Source organism: Anomalospiza imberbis, chromosome 15 (genome assembly GCF_031753505.1).
Source record: "Anomalospiza imberbis isolate Cuckoo-Finch-1a 21T00152 chromosome 15, ASM3175350v1, whole genome shotgun sequence".
Classification (NCBI taxonomy): Eukaryota; Metazoa; Chordata; class Aves; order Passeriformes; family Viduidae; genus Anomalospiza; species Anomalospiza imberbis.
The window spans coordinates 3,872,684-3,889,529 of record NC_089695.1 but is presented as its reverse complement, the minus strand read 5'-3'; the positions used below and the strand labels follow the sequence as shown (position 1 = coordinate 3,889,529).

Genomic DNA, 16,846 nt, shown 5'->3' with positions numbered 1-16,846 from the left:
TTTTATTTGCCCTGACCCTTTCTCCCTGACATCTCCAGGTACCACTGTTTGAAAGGTAACGGTTTTTTACTGACAGCTATCAGAATTCTAGAAGCCCAGGTTTTCTCAGTTTTGATTGATTTTCTGTGTCCTCCCTCCTCCTGAGGTGGATTGGGAGGTGATGCCTCACTGGTGTCAGGCTCCACAGCACTGCAGGTCAGCACCTCGGAGTCTTTATAACCTGTCAGCTCTTTCTCCAAGTGTGTTTTCCAGATAGAGGGGGTCTAAAGGTGAATAATTGGTTTCCTTCACTCACCCCTTTACGTTTCAGACACTGACATAGGTTTATACTAAGTAAATAAAATATGTTCATGTACAGTGTTGTGGATGAGGGGACTGACCTTGTTGCCATTTCTATGGATTTGGGAAAGACAAAGAGGTTAAAATTATTTCTCGCTGTGGAGTTCAACCTGTGGAAAGACATCTGCAGTTTGTTTAAACCTAAGTTTTTCTATCAACACTTTAACATACAGTGTGAATAAATTAGTTTTATTAATTTAGGCTCTCTTTGCAAGTTGTCAGAGTGAAGCTGTTTTCTACTGAAGTAGTTAGTGATTGTTTTCTGTGAGAGGTTTGGAATATTTGCCATGGGAATTAATGCTGCAACTTCACTAGAATATCCAGACAGCAAAACAAAACAGGCCCAGCTTTAACACTAACTGCAGTGTTGGCATGAATTCTGATAGAATTTGCGTTTCATTTTGTTTCATTTGCTTTTCACAGCAACTTGATAATGCTTCTGAAGAGGCACAGAGGAAGAAAAAAGTTTTCCATGAAAAAAGTCTTCTGTTTAATAGAGAAGCTTATCTGTGAGTGGGAGAAAGTGAAAGGTTGAAAGGTGCACGTTTAACATCTTGCTAACCTTGGGGAAGAGGAGAGAGGGTATCAAAGCTGTCCTTCAATATTATCTGCAGGTACCCTGAATATAGGACAAAATAAACAACTATTTTAAAATAAAAGGTTTGGTTCTTCTGGAAATGAGTAAGAAAATTACGATTTAGGAACTCTTTATTCTTTGTAAAAATACCTGTTAAAGGTTACCTTTTATTTATTGTGTCTTGCAGAGATGTTTTCAGGTGAGTGGAATAATAGAGTTTTACCTCTAGCTGTTATTATAAATTGCTATTGAAGTACTGTGACTCAAAATGAAGAAGTGCCCAGAAACAAATACCAGGAAGGAGGGAGCACAACGTCCAAAGGAAGCTTGGTGTTAAGGATTTGTGTTTGTGTTTTGCTCAGGTGTTAGTACAGTTTTTGGGGAAGGGTTTAGATTCACATTTTAGTTTACTAAATATCAGCAATAATTTTATTAGTTGTCCCACACTCCCACACCACAGATTGTCCTCCCCTTGCCAGCCCAAGTTCCAAGCCTGAAATCATGTCAATCAGCCCTGAGCAGAAAAGAAAAATTACTAAGAAAAAATATCTGCCAAGAACAGGGCATTCACAGAACTGGAATTTTAAGGATGTTTGGACAACAAGCTCGAGCCTTTCACAAGTTTCCAGAAACTGTGGATACTGGCATTTAGTCCAAACAAACAACACAGCAAGAAGGACAACTGATGCCCTGGAAAATGCTAGCATGGCAACATCTGTTTAAAAAAGTGAATCAGCACTGATTGCTGCCATGTCTGTCATGAGCTCAACAGGCCTTTAGTTCATGTACGCAGAGGTGGGGGACAGAACCTGAATTTGACATACTGTGAGGTGAAGCACAGAGGGAAGAAATTTCCTCCAGGACAAGGTGAGGCTTTGGCTGCTGTGGAGAGAATTAGTGCAGCAGGAATGGCTTCAGCTCTGGAATGGCTTCAGGAACCCACCAGGTTCTCACGGGCTTTTCTGTACCAGTTTTTTCCCTTCTCTCTGACATTTCCAGTCGTCTGGCTGGTGGCAGTCTGGTTTGCTATCACATGGCACTGAGATAATGATGGGGCTGTGTGATGTGTGATTAATGAGCTGTTTGCAGGGGCAGGAAAGCTGCACGTGCAGCTGAATTTGATGAGCTGACCTGCACTGAGCTGTTATACTGCAATGACCCAAGATGCATTTAAGCTGCACACTGTAGTTCAGCTTAGGCAGAAATCTCATTTTTACCCAGACACAGGTACCTGGGTGTCTCTGTGGACTGTAACACCTATTAGAGGTGCTGGTCCAGCCCCAGGAGCCACTGTGTCAGTGCAGCACAAGGTCTGCACAGCAAATGTTGGCATTTACCCACGTCAGGGTACTCAGGAGTATCCTCACCTGACCTGGGTATCCAGCCTGCCCTTGTTTGTGCCATGAAATCATACCAAGTTCTTACTATGAAATTATGACTTAAATATTCATTCTGGGGAGAAATTAATGCCCTTAAAATCTCATTAAAAATTAGCTGGTGTGAGCTATAGGAAAATGGTCAGAGTCTAAGTCAATAAGGATCAAGTTTCTGAGGAGGAAGGAGAGTTTTATTAAAGATTTTACAGACCTTAGGAACACATTGTTCTGGAACTCGAATGTGTGATAGACCTGTGTACCTGCTCGACATTGAACTTTTATCTCTATCACACACAGCCTGTAACCTTCTTTATTAGACAGTAGAAATTGTGGGTGAGGAGAATCATGGAAAGGTTTGAGTTGGAAAAGACCTTAAAGACTGACAATTCCCAGTCCCCAGTGGGGGTACTGGTGCCACACTGGTTATTCTGTGGGGACTCCATTGACATGTTACACATCATTGGATCTCTGCTTTCATTTGTTCCACCTTGACCCTGGGGTGAGGGCACTTTTAGAAAGAAGAGGTGTTAAATACGTTTTTTAAATAGCATGATAGGACAGAGAAAGTGGTTTTATATTTTATTAAATCTGGTTTCTGTTTAAGTCAACCAAGGTCCAGGAGTTGTCCAACCACATAATTCTCTTGCTCACTTCCTCTGCTATTTTCAAGGATTTTAACTTAAGTGTCATAAAAATACCAGAGGATCCTTTTTTTTTTTTCTAGCTTCAGAACAAAACTATTCAAATGATGAAGAATTTATCCCAGAGACTGGTTCCACATATGCCAATGTCAATCATCCAGAACTAGGGCATTCTGTTTAAAACAAAAGCACAGGTCAATTCTCCAGAGCAGAGGAAGATAAAAAGAATAACTTAACCAAACACAGCATTTTTCTCATTTAGAAATCAAGAGAAATCAGTGAATTTAAAGCCAACTTCTGTTTTGCAGCACCCATTTTTTTAACTGTTTCTGAGGAGGGAAGAAAACTAAACAATTTAAGGATTCTTTCCCTCGACATTTTTTGGATGAAGAGATGTCCATCTTTTTAGATGCATCTCTCTGGTTTTTTAGGAATATGGAAGCTTCCATGAAAAAAAGCTTGCAGCCATCTCCTGTCCTGGGTGCCTTGGAGAAATCACGGCATAGAACTTCTATTTCCCTGCCAGAACATTGTTCCTACTTGCTCTTAGGCATTCAAGGTCCTTCTGAAGGGAAACATTGAGCAACACTCCAGGGGCTGCCCTCAGCTGGAAGGACTTCAGCACTGGCAGTGTTTACTGCTCTGGGGTGAGGAGAGGACTTGTTCTTTATTGACTCTGGGTAATTTTCTGTTCTGATTTGCTCTTATGATGCAGCAGGTGCTAAAGATTAACACTGTAAATGAAGAATTGCTCTGCAAACAAACCTCGGGTAGGCCACAGATTTCATAAACTTTTAAATGTTAGATAAATTTAACCACGGCTTTAAAGTGAGGGCAGTTTGATCTGATTGGGTTTTGCACAGAATTATCTTTTTTCAATGTAGTTTTTTGTCTTCCAGGATAGCTGACAGCTTCTGTGTGAGGGATCTTTCCTATGGCTGAGCCAGTGATGAGACAGCCACTGTGAGTGTCTGAGCTGGAACAGATAGAGTGTCTGTGATAATGATTTTTTCATGTGTATTAATGCATCCTGCAGCTCCAGATGCCCCATTCTGTGTGTGGGTATTCAACCTGCATTTAGTACCGGGTTCATGTGGCAGGCATGACTGATCTCTCATTCTCAGTTAACCCTTGAGGCCTTGCCAGTGCTTGGATTAGTTCAGCTCATGGCAGGTGGCTGCTGATGGTGTCACCGTGGGTTTAACTGGTGACTGATTCAAAAAGCACAGGACAGGTGATGGGCATCAGAAAACACTCATTTAAGGAATCTATGTCCTGGCAGGCCAGCAGCCAAAAAAGGCTTATGTAGGTGAGGTAGCAGGAGTCTTGTACTGTTGTAACTAGAAAAAGCCTAAACAAATCTCCATGTTTGACAGATATTTTGAGGGAAGACTTCCTGTGAAATGTTTATTTGTATGTTTTTGGATATAAGAATACAGCCCTGGATAGAGTAACTTTAGATGCAGACCTTTTAACCTTGTATTTTGTATAGTATTTTATTCTACACTAAAGGTTGTTATGACTGGATACCTGGATTCTACAAATATTGAGGAATCCAAAATCTTTCTTTGGTTGCTTTGACACACACGGTAGCACTAGTGCACAGTCCCCGAATTCCAAGAGTCTTTCTTTTACAACTGCATTTGGTCTAATTTCACAAGACAGGAAAAGATGAATATTGAAAATCAGGATGGGGAAATAGAAGAGGGAAAAAAAAAAAAAAAAAAAGCAAAAGAAAACTAAAACTAAGACATCTCTAAATCTACCAGAATTTCCACACAGAACTCCAAGGAAATGAAGGATTCTAAGAGGAAAGGGTTTCAAGTGTTTCCATATAGAATGGGTTATTTTGATAGATCCAGGTGAGCCTGGCCAGTGGCAGCAGGACAGGAGGATCCCAGGGCAGCTGTGCGTTCCCAGGCAGTGTCGCCGGGTGGCGACAGGATGTCGCGATACCCTGCCCGTGTCGCGGCTCGCCCTGCTCGGGCACCGTGAAACGCAGCGTGGCTCCTGGAGTGGCAGGAGTCACAGGATTCACATCACCCTGTTGGCAGGTCGGCTCATGGCAGCTCACAGCACTCAAACCCCGGCTGCGATAAAACAGCCTGGAGTTTATCTGTGCCTGGGTGCGTCCGCAGACAAGGTCCCGGCTCTTGCACCCATTCGCGTTCCAGCTTTGGTTTCTAATTCATTTTCCCCAAGTGTTTGTGTCGTACAAATACTAAAGGGCATAGAACACTGAAAAAACTTTTTTCCTTAAAAAAAAGGAAGTTATGTTTTCTGACAAATTCTGTGGTTCTAAAGTGTCTTTTCAATGAAATCTCCTTTTGAATGGTGGAGAGGGAGGAGCTGATTTATCCTCACCAGCAAATACCTTGACGTTGAAATGTGACTGAAACAAAAGCAGTAGCATGTTGCTTTTCTTTCTATAGAAAAGAAAGAAAAGCATGTTACTTTTTCTGTCTATAAATCATTAAAATGAATGAATTAATTTCATTGAAATGCACAAGAATTTAAACTTGGAAGGGTTTTGGAAGTGTGTACAGATTAATTTCTTTGATACATGTGTTGATGTTCATACAAGACCTCATTTAATTTTAGCACCACTGATTTCTCATATAAACACGTTTTGTGGTGAGAGTAGAACAAGCAGATGGTCTGAAAGAGGGAACCCCGTTGGCTGCTCGGGAGTTGCAGCAGCACTGAGGCTGTCAGAGTATGATTGATTGAAGGGTCTGTGGCTGTACTAATTCCTATAATTGGGAGGGACACCTCGGATTCTACCACGAGAAGGATTTGTCACAGAGTGATTCTGCCCCTGTGTGGCAGATGTGACCACGTCTGTGTCCCTCAGCACAGCAGATCCCGTGGCAGCCAAAGGGAAGCTATGGATTCCTTGCCTGCCTGTGCCTGTCACAACTGATAAACCAGTCAGGGACACCTAATCCTTTCTACCATATTTATTATATGTTAGGAGATGGTACAAGGCCTTTTTGGAGGTAGGAGTTATGCCTGCTTTTATTGTCATCATTCTCATGTCAGAGAGCAGCTATGAGCCCTTAAAAGGTTTCGCAACCTTCTAAAAACCCAGTTTTAAAGTTGCTTCAAAAATCCACTGTGATTTTTGTTCTGGAAGGCTTGAAAAGTCTAGGGACATTCTAGCATTGCAACACTTATGGCACAGATCCAAATGATATTGCCTTTTCCATTAATTTAATGTTCGACCTGCCTTTCTAGAAATAAAGCTCAGCTCCCCTGTTTTGCAGCACTGTATTTTTCATTTCTTATTCTTTTGTAATGTCCTTGAGATGACATTGCTTTGCTGCTACAGCCTGTTCCTTCTCATGGTGTGGTTTATTTTGTGGATATGCTGGGCAGATGATTAGTGGAATAAGACATGAAGACTTCTAAAAGTAATATACTGGGCAACTGAGAACATAGAGAATTTTTCATTTTGTGAAAATGTCTTATTGATGGATACTGACCTGTTTCTGAATTCAGGATGTGAATTGCTTGAAACAAGGCGGGTTGCTTGGTGTATTGACTTTAATATGGACCCTTTTCTTTTAAAAACAATTTTTTCCTCTTCTTTGTGACCACAGGAATCGTTTGTGTGAACCATGTGCTGGTGTGTTCACACCTCTCCCCAGTCACTGCATTTCAGAAACACTGCATTTTAGGTTACTGTGGAGTATAAGTAGAAATGCTGAGTTATCTGAGTTTAAATGAAATTTATCTGAACCTTTCTTAACCCAAGACTTCAGATATTATCTTTTCTTTTTTAGACGGGTAGTCAGTGTGAAGAAATATTACTGTTGGCTGGAGAAGAGGGGTACGTGGAGCTGACCTAAAAATCCTATGGAAAACAATGGGCTCAGCCTCAGCCCTGCAGATTTTGGAGCTTCACTCAAGAAATTGAGAGGAGCAAATATTTGTATAACGCAAGAGTTGTCAACAGTCTTTGGTTTGACAACAATCTGTGGTTGACCAGGCTTCCAGCTGGTAGAGACATGCACTCAGGGCCATGCAGGACTGGACTGCAGTAAAAAAGACGTTAAAAATATAATGCATCCTGCCTAGTCAGACCTTACTGACCCAATGCATTTGGAAATAATGATTATTAAACTTTCTCCAGCAGCAGCCTCCAATTTATTTGCAGTTTTTAATCCCTAAAAAAGATCTGTTTGTGTGGCTTGGTCAGCATGCCACCTTTTTCCAGCCTCTATATATGGAGAAGCTTCACCAGTTTTCCTTCTCTTTTCTCCACTTCTGGGATTGCTGCCTTCTTTCAGCCCTGCCAAAAGGAAGACTCTCAGTGGTGAAGACCCCAGGACAATATTCCTGGTCAGATTCAATTTTCTTCAGCTCTGAATCAGCCACCACAGCTTGAACAGAGCTGATTCTCTCCTTGCTGCCTCCTTGCCTGCAAAGGAGCATCTGCAGCAGAAGAGCTGCCCGGGAGCGTGTGCTGCAGTGACCCTGCAGCAGCAAGGTGTGCCCAGAGTACTGGCAAAGTGCCTTTTTCCTGGCACTGTTTATAGTCTGGTCTGAGTAAATCAGGCCCAGCCAGCTGAAGGGAAGTGCTGCTGATGGGATCGTGTCCCTGCTGGAAGCCGTGCCAGCTCAGCCATGCCAGGGAGGGATCAGACTTTGCCCCCCTTTCACAGCTCCGTGGGCAGCAGCCCAGAGGTGTCTCTGCACCTCCCTGCTGTAAAAGCAGCACTTGCCATCCTCAACCTTGTCCCTGCTTTTCTGTGGGACACTGCTCAGGAGGGAGGGCTGGCAGGGCTGGGCATCCCCTGGCACAGCACAGCTCGGGCTCACCCTGCTCCATGCCCTGCACAGAACTTCACAGGAGTCCTTGGCAGAGGAAATTCTACACACCAGTCTCGGGCTGCAGCAGTAATGCTTTTGCCCTTTGTAAAGCCTGGGCTTTTTTCAAAGCCTCTATTCACTCAGCACCCACTCGAGTGTATTTTTATTGTAACTATGCATGCAGCGCACCTCAGGGAATAAGTATTAAAAGTCACTCATCAAAGTCCATGATGCAGTTAGTTGAATTTTTACTTCTTAGAATAAATTTACCAGTTTTTCTTGTTTTTGTTTGCAAGGGTTTTTTTTTGGCAAAAATCTAATTTGTTGAGCAGGTCAAAATGTATTATGTTTACTTTTCTCACTGTATTCTGGGTCTTTAGTTAATTGTAAATGTGGTTTTACTCATGTTTCTTAAATGTTTTATTCTATTGACTCTTCTGTAAATGAAGGGGGATTATTAACAATATTTGTACCAATATTTGCAGGAATACACATATAATTTTAAAATACATCTATATATTAGAAAATTAACTAGGAAGCTGTCAGGGATGTTGCTCAAACAGCATTTTGCATGTTTGTAACTCAGATTCTTATGGTGAAAAAGATTATTGCAGATTAGTCACTTGAGGAGGGAGGCACTCACATTATGAGCTCCTGAAAAATAATTCTTTTTCTTTCTTTTTTTTTGTCCAAGTCACCTTTTGCACAGCAGTTGTCACTTAGAAAATAAGCCAGTCCCACCACGTTCCACTTAACTGTTGACTGTTTAATATGTGTCTCTCAACAGGTTATTTAGCATTTACATATTCTGAGCTCTCAGCCATTCAAATTAAAGTAACAGCTTGTTTGTTGTGGTACAAATGATTTTCTGTGCAGTGAATGCATGGATTTTTAAAGTAACAGCTGTAGAGCTGCACTTCTGAGCTGGCAAATTGGCTTGCTTTGTCATTCTGTACTCAATATTTCAGCAGTATTCCCAGTGGAATATTTTTCATACCTTTCAAAGCACCAATATGGACATGACATTAGTGAATCACTAATTCTTATCGAGTGGGGATTTGGGATGGTTGTAGCCACAAAAAAGATGAAGGCGAATGTGTGACTAAGCAAAAGGCCTTTGGTACAGCCAGAAATTCAAATCCATGAGTCAAAACTGTTGTTTCTGCAGAAATTATAGAACAAGAGCTATCTGGAAGGCCCTGTCATACCATGACCTTCTTTATTGCACGGGTATTAAGGCTGAGGCAAGTTTTAAATGATGTGTGTGCTTAATCACAAGAAAAATATGCAGCTATGACTGTGAAGGGAACTGCAGCTCTGCTCTAGCTCCAGTGCAGGCGTCCATGCAGTGAAGAGCTGCCATCCTGAGACAGGAGAGGTGAGATTGCAACTCTGCCCTTTCCTCCTTCAAACATGCAGAGTGCCATGCAAAGCACTAAGGATTTGTCCAAATCATAAAAGGGCTAGAGGTTTTTCCTTATTACATAATTTTAAGGACTTGTCTGTATAGTTACAGATGAAGTTATTGGAACTTGGCTAAAAAGAACTGTGCTGAACATTGTTGCTGCTTTCCTGTTTGGAAGTTGTGCTGAGAGGTTTTATGAGCTTTCTGCACCAATCCTGCAGCAAAGAGGAAGCAAAACATAATGATTTCCCATCTCAGTTCACCAATTTAAGCTCTAAAGAATGGTTTGATTATTAAGCTTGAAATTTTTTCCTCACAAGATTAATCCTTACTTTAGGGAGTTAATTCCATTTATATCAGTAAGATTACTCACGTGAGTAACCAGCCACAGAATTTGCCTGTAGTACTGTGATTGCCTAGGGGGAAGTACAAGCAAGTCTGCAATTAAAGTTACAAAAGGAAAAGGTTTGACCTTTTCTTTTTTCTTTTCTTCTTTTTTTTAAGTATGTATCTCTACTGTTTCATTGACTAGAACAATGGCTTTTGCATTCTGAGCTGTTACTAATAGCAGCACAAAATGTCTTTTCTTTAATAAGAAAAAAATAAGAAATGCTAAAACTTCACTGTGAAAGGTAGAAAGAGGAGGATCTCTGAGTTTTAACTTCAAGAAGCCCTAGGCTTTCTTCATGTGCATCACATTAGTGGAAAATTCCTTCATTCATTTAAGAAGATAAACAGTTGTAACTTTCACGTTTGGTTGATGTGACATCAATGACTGACTGGGACTGCCAGCATTCCAAAAAGGATATCGTCCTCATCTGCAGCCACTCAGGGCTGTGGGGTGGAGCCTGCAGCACAGGCTGAAACATTTACAGGTGCATAAGTACCTAGGGAAGGGCACAGGTGATGCACCTGTCCCGGGAAAGGAGCACTAGCACAGGTGTGTCACAGCTCACCAGCTGCCTGGGTTAGAGCATGAGCTTCTTTGACCCACAATCTCACTCCCCTCCACGCTGCAGCCCACAGTTCCCAAATATCGGCCAAGAGCCTCCGGAGATGAGTATCTACTACGAGAACTTCTTCCATCCGCAGAACGTCCCGAGTCCCCAGCGACCAAGCACCTTTGAGACGACAGATTACAGCAGCACTCCCAATCCTTACCTCTGGCTAAACGGACCTTCCATCACCCCCCCACCGTACCTGCCAGGCTCCAACGCCAGCCCCTTCATCCCGCAGTCGTACGGGATGCAGAGGCAGCTCTTGCCCAACGTGCACGGCTTGGGAGGAACCGACCTTGGCTGGCTTCCCCTCCCGTCCCAAGAGGAGCTCATGAAGTTGGTGAGACCACCTTACTCCTACTCTGCCCTCATTGCCATGGCCATCCACGGGGCACCTGACAAGAGGCTGACTCTGAGCCAGATCTACCAGTACGTGGCTGACAACTTCCCGTTCTACAACAAAAGCAAAGCTGGCTGGCAGAATTCCATACGGCACAACTTGTCTCTCAACGACTGCTTCAAGAAGGTGCCTCGAGATGAAGATGATCCAGGTATAGCCCTCTCCCCCTTTTCCCCCACCTCTAACTAAACTTGAGGAATTTTAAGATACCCAATGCACTGTAAAGAGACATAAAAGCCCAGATACAGGACATAGACACAGTAGCACTTTGTTTTCAAAAGGCTGAACTAGAGAGCAGCTGTGCACAGCTGAGGTGGGAATCAGTGCTGCTGTGAGATCTCTGCAGGGAAGGGAATTCTGTCCTGCCCTGGGTCTTCCTGAGAATGGATCAATGAGCTGAGCATGAGACCCAGCATGCACAGGAACATTTAACTGGGCAAGGCACACTCAATACCCGTTTGGTGTAATGCATGACTTGTGTCAAACTTAACAGGGAATTCAAGGGAAGAGGATTTGTCAAAGAAATCCAATGGCTTTGGGGAGTCAGCATTAATTCTCAAGAGAAGAGCAGGCTGCTTTTATTTTGTTTGTTGCAATTAGTGTTTTCCTTGGAATGATACCTCTGTCATTACCAATCATTTGGCTGGTAGGCTGTCAGATATTCCTTTTTTCATGGTTTCCTATCAGTAGCTGATAAGAACCATCAAGAACCATAAAGAATATTAAAAACTCATTGAAATTATTCTGCTGTAGAGGGCCAAAAGTCTAGTTCTATCTTATTAGAAACCTATGCTACCCAACTGAATCTGGAGTGGGATCCCACTGTGGGATTTGATTACTCTCTGCCATAAATTCAGAAGACCAGCTGTATACTGAAAACCTCCTTCCCTCACCAAGAAAACAAAACAAAAAGCCCATTTTAGTGACTCTACTTGTATTTTTGCCTGTGTGAAGAGTCGGGACTAAAGGGTAGAACCCAAACTTCAAACCTTTTTTCTGAATTCAATAGACTTATACTTTTGAGTGACTAAAAATACATGTGTATTGCTCATGCAATTGTTCTGTTTCTGTGAAATGAGAGACGCACTGTAAAGCCCTAAATTACTGCCTTTTTTTTTTTTTTTTTTTTTTTTTTGGCTTGTGTGCATATTTTAAAACTAAAAGTGTGGGTTTGTTTCCTTGGTCAGGAAAAGGGAATTACTGGACTCTGGACCCAAACTGTGAGAAGATGTTTGACAATGGAAACTTTCGCAGGAAGCGGAAGAGAAAGTCTGACATTGAGGCCAGTGCTGCTGCTCTTGCGTCTGAAAAATCCGAGGACAGTACCCTGGCTGGCAGCCCCAAAGCTGCAGAGCATCAGGATATCTTGGAAAACTCATCAGCTGGGACTGACAATTCACCTGAGAAAGCATCTCCTCCTCCCTCCTCCAGCAGCCCGTGCCTCAGTAACTTCCTCTCCAGCATGACCGCCTATGTCCATGGCTCCAACTCGGGGAGCCGCTCCGGCCCCGTGGGACTCAGCTCTGAACCCATTGACAAAATGGGGCAGAACATGGTAGGCTTCAATTCCTACTCCCCACTCTCCAGTATTCCCAGCCATGGTGTGGCAGACTGGTCCAATTCCATGCCTTCCAGTCACCTTGGCCACAGCAACTCGGTGCTCAACCAGTTTAACACCCATTTTTACAGCAGCCTCAGCACAAACAACACCCTGTACTCCCGGGAAGGGACAGAGGTTTAAATGAAGGATTCTAGGACACTAAAGGATAGTTATTTATGAGAGGAAATGACCCAAGGGCAGGTGATTAGCATTAGCCTCTTGTCTCTAGGGCCACACCGCATCCTCCTCCTGACAGCCACAAACTTGTTACCCATTATACTGAAATCATAAACACTCCATATTCAGCAGCTGCTCATGGAAAATCAGGGATCCTAAGAGGAAGACTAGTGAAAAGTTCTCCTTAGATACTGCTTGTACAGCTGCCAGCCAGGGTCCTCTACAGAAGTCCTTGAGAAGTTACAGTTTGCCTTAGGCTGGAGGCTCTTTCTGGCGTGGCATTAACATTGCTGTGCTTTTTAAAGTGATAACAGAAATGTGGTGGTACCTCTAAATATCCTGTCTTCATGTATAGGCTGCCTGTACTAAATGCTCAGCAAGTTCTTATTTAGCCAAAGCTCTCCTGAACACTGCAGGATCCATAATAAAAAACACTGTATAGTGACTAACTACCAACACTTGAATGGTGAGTGCTGCCTTTGGCTTTCTCTCATGCAGTGCAGACCTTGGCCAAGGCTTGACCCCCTTCCAGTCCCAGGGTTTGCTGGCTGTGCAGCAAACTGACATCATCATGGACACAACAGGGATTTTGAAGCTGCAGGGAAGCATAACAAAATACACTGGAATTGTCTTCTGCTGTTGCATCTTTGTGTTTTCAATTCTAATTACAGGGTCAATTTTATTCCTTACACATGTAAATCTAGTCACATAAGGGAAACAGGTTCTGTCCTGAATATATAAATATATATGTTTAAGACATGTTTTTTTCTAAGAAGAAAACACATTTGTTATATCTTAACTTTCTATGTGAATTATTTCTACTGAGTAAAGGGTTTGAATACGGGGATGGGAGGTGAGGGAAGAAGAAAAGGGAGGTAAGAAGTTTAACTGTCTCTGAATTTCAGTTTCAAAGGCTGGATCTTTCAGAGTATCAACTGCAGATATTGTAAAAAGTCTCTGTACTGTATTTTTTTCATTTTGTAAAAGTCCGTGCTGTTTGTCCTTGTGTAAATATTATAAAAAATTCTTATTTTTCCTACCCTTTACTGTAGCAACAAACATTTCAAAATATAGATGAAGTTTTTTTAAACAAAGACTTGACTCGAGTTCCACATTCATGTAGAGTAATATCTCAAAATGGATAACCCCAGAATCATTTTTAATAAAGCATTTGTATAGAAGAGTGTGCACTTGTGTTTGTTTGTACTGCACTACCTAAGCCTTTAAATGTCTCCTTACCTGTGTGACTTGAGCAATTTGCGTGAGGAAGAGCAGGGTAAGGGTAGCAGAAGGTCAGATGCTGAGATGACATGTCCAGGCCATCAGCATTTGCATACCTGGAAAATATAACTGGCTGCTATTATGCAAAATACTATCACTGAATAAAAATCACCCTTGGAGTTTCCCTGCTGGAGTAAAGTGGTGCCAATCATTTAAATTTCAGAAAGCACACTGTTTTCACCTGTCAATTAGCCAACATGACTGCAATTTTCCTGCATTCTTATTTGTTATTGAATTTTTTTTATGTTTCAAGTTTTCCACTATTGAGGTTGCTCTGGCTTTTCCTAGTTTTAAATCCACTATAATAAATTGCCACTTGGGAGTTAAAGCCTACCTACACTACTAAAACCTTTGTTCAATAAAAAAAGAAAATGCCCTTCTGGTGGTGTCCTTGTGCCATCACTGTAAGTTTCTCTCAAGTCATCCACGTGCTGAGGCCTGAGCTGTAACTCCTGCCCTTAGAATCTTCCAACCCTTGCAGAATTTCAGCCTGCTGAGTGGGCTGCAAGATGCCCTGCAACTCTGCAGTGGCAGCATTTGTCATAGAGATCTGCTCTTGTTAAAACTGAGAAATGTCTTCAGCCACTGTGCTTATGCCTTGGATTCAGCAGACATGCCACAGAGTGCCCAGAAATACAGTTCCTGTAGGATATATGGTTCACAAAATCAGAGGAGCTATTTTCTTCAGGGCTGAAATGGAAAATGTTCCATTATGAACTTAGAGACCAAAAGTGTGGGGGGGAAAGGTAGAAAATGAAGTAAGAAGAATGACATTGCTAAGTGACAGTAGAGAGTAAAAAGCAACTCCTTTGTCACTCAGCACTTCGACTCTCCTAGTGCCCAATCCCAGATAATAACAGGAACTCCATAGAGCTGTGCATAAAGACAAGCTCATGCCTCATTGCTTCCCAGATGCTGTCAACCCAATACCACATTTGGCTTCTGTATGCTGAGCAAGTGCTGCCAAAATTCCAGCTCACAGACAAAGGTTTGTTCTCCAGTGGCTTCCCTGAACACCAAGGAATTGGTTCCCCTGCAGCCACTGAGCTGACTTGGCACGTCTGGTGGTGGAGCTGCTCTTCAAGGAGGAGTGCAAAGATGATTGCATGCATTGTAATCCCATTTCTCCTCCAAACAGAACTAGTTTGTAATGAAAAAATCTTCATCTGTATTTTGTGTTTTGCAGAGAGAACTGGTTTTGGTAAGCAGCCATGTCAATGCATTCCTGGAGCACCCGCACATCAGTGAAGCAGCTGCAGGGAAACTTAGCAACTATTCTTGTGTGAGCAGCAGCACTGCTCTGTCAAAGGTAACGCTCCCCTTCCTGTACTTGACCAATATGATCAGTGTAAGAGTTTTGGATGGAAGAGCATCTGGGTTTTAACAATTTTTTTTGCCTATTATTTTGTTTGTTTAAGTATGCTATTAAAGAAGCCACTAATGTTGGACCCGTAATTAAAATATATTTAAAATATCGCTGATATTTCTAGACCTATAGTGTGATTAATAAACATATTTACTAAACTGCTCAAAAAGAGAATCTGGGCTCCCTGAATAGTCTTCCCTGTTAAGATTCTTGATTGATTATTTCATTCTTAGAGTGTGTTTTGTGTTGAGATACAGCTGTCTTCACATACCACTGTGTTTCATGACTCTGCAATTATTTGTCCCTGGTTTAAATGTTAACCCTTACAGGCTACTCCTATCTCCCCACAAACACAACCAGACCTAAAGTGCCAGAGTAGGTTACTACTTGCTTTCCTTCTGTATCACAGCAGAACTGCAAATATTAGAAGCTTTCACTGGCAGGCAGTGTGTCTTGACTAATGATTAATGAGTAACAAGTTCCTACGTAAGTCTGAGGTATATTGCTGCTGAATCCCTGGGGCAGCTTCACTGATCCCACTAGAAACACTTTCCCTGGGTTCTTACTCCACAGTTTCCCCAATCCGTGTCCTGGCTCTGCAGCCCTGGAGTCTGTGACTCTTCAGCCCTGGCTCTAGTGCCAGGGAGAGGAGAGGAGAGATTTGGGGTTCACAGCAGAGGTCTGAGTACAGAGATCCCTTGTATCACTGCCAGGATTGTTCCACCTCGTTATGGGATCAGCTGCAAGCCTGCAGTCCCGCAGTAACAGGTTCTGTTTAGCTGAGGTCCTTTGTGCCTCAAAGCAGTGGAGACCCATCTACAGTTCAAGACATTTAAGCCACAAGGTTTAAAGATTTGTGTTTAACTGCAAGGTTCTGAATGCCTGAGTTTCCAGATGATAAACTGATGAGAGCTTAAATGTTACAACTGGTTCAAAGATGACACCAAGAGGTGTGGCACAGGTATTCCCTGTACAGGAAAATCACATCTCAGGCCTCACAGTATTTACTTCTCCCATAAACAGCAGTGGGGACTTTGCCAGGTTCGCTCAGAATTACAATGCACTAACTTTCTCTCATGAGGGGATACTTTATGAAACTCTTCACTGTTTAGTAATGTCAATAGTTGCTTTGTTGCTTCATGTGAAAGCATCCCCAGGGAAGGAAAACAACGAACTGCTTCCCAGTAGGTTTGCCAATTCCTAACACTTCCAGTTTGTAGCACTTTGCAGCAATCCTTACAACTCTTTCTTAAGGATTTTAGAAAGAGCTACCCTGGACCTGTGTGATTTTTTGCCTAAGTAGCGCGCCTCTGGATCTGTGAGCCATGAGCCAAAAGCCTGCTGTACACTTGGAACCTGTAGCTTTCCCTGCTTTAAGTGCTGACAGCTTCAAGACTGTGTTGCTGTGGTCCTGGAGGCATTGCTGTTAAATACACCTCAGCTGGTGCTTGCCATGGGCTGGAAACCTGCAGAGCTATCATGCCCTGGACAGAACGACACCTCAGTTTTTCTTATTTACGCTGCAAGTCTAGTTCTAAGCGGGGTAAAGACTGTGATCTATCAAAACAACCCTTCCTAGGTGTATTTGCCCAATATCCTGCCAGCTGATATTCTGTGCAAATTCATTTTCCGAATACCTATATAAAATGAATTTTTACATGTCTTGTGTTAGCTAAATTGCAATACAAATTGTGCTTTACCTCAGCATGGTATTGATTCTTTTTAAATCCTAAAAGCGTTCCTCTGCTAATGTCATTGCACAGTGGTTTTACCCTTGTGCAGCATATGATATCCTTTGCTCTTTAAGAAGGAAGGTGCCAAGTTGAGGAAACTCTGAAATAGCCATTCCAGTCTTCTAAAAAGTGCTTTCA

General features: G+C 42.4%; 1 protein-coding gene and 1 long non-coding RNA gene across 2 annotated transcripts; both read left to right on the top strand.

The window, feature by feature from the left end:
* The first annotated feature begins 3,007 nt into the window (after positions 1-3,007).
* On the top strand, positions 3,008-4,367 carry LOC137482808 (uncharacterized). Its single transcript, XR_011004220.1, has 2 exons — positions 3,008-3,703; positions 3,833-4,367. It is a non-coding gene; the product is annotated as an uncharacterized lncRNA (long non-coding RNA).
* A 2,250-nt stretch (positions 4,368-6,617) lies between these two features.
* Positions 6,618-13,509, top strand: FOXI1 (forkhead box I1). The gene is made up of 2 exons (XM_068205593.1): positions 6,618-10,702; positions 11,739-13,509. The coding sequence occupies exons 1-2, from the start codon at positions 10,129-10,131 to the stop codon at positions 12,290-12,292; spliced, it is 1,128 nt and encodes a 375-aa protein (XP_068061694.1). The 5' UTR covers positions 6,618-10,128; the 3' UTR covers positions 12,293-13,509.
* Positions 13,510-16,846: the final 3,337 nt, after the last annotated feature.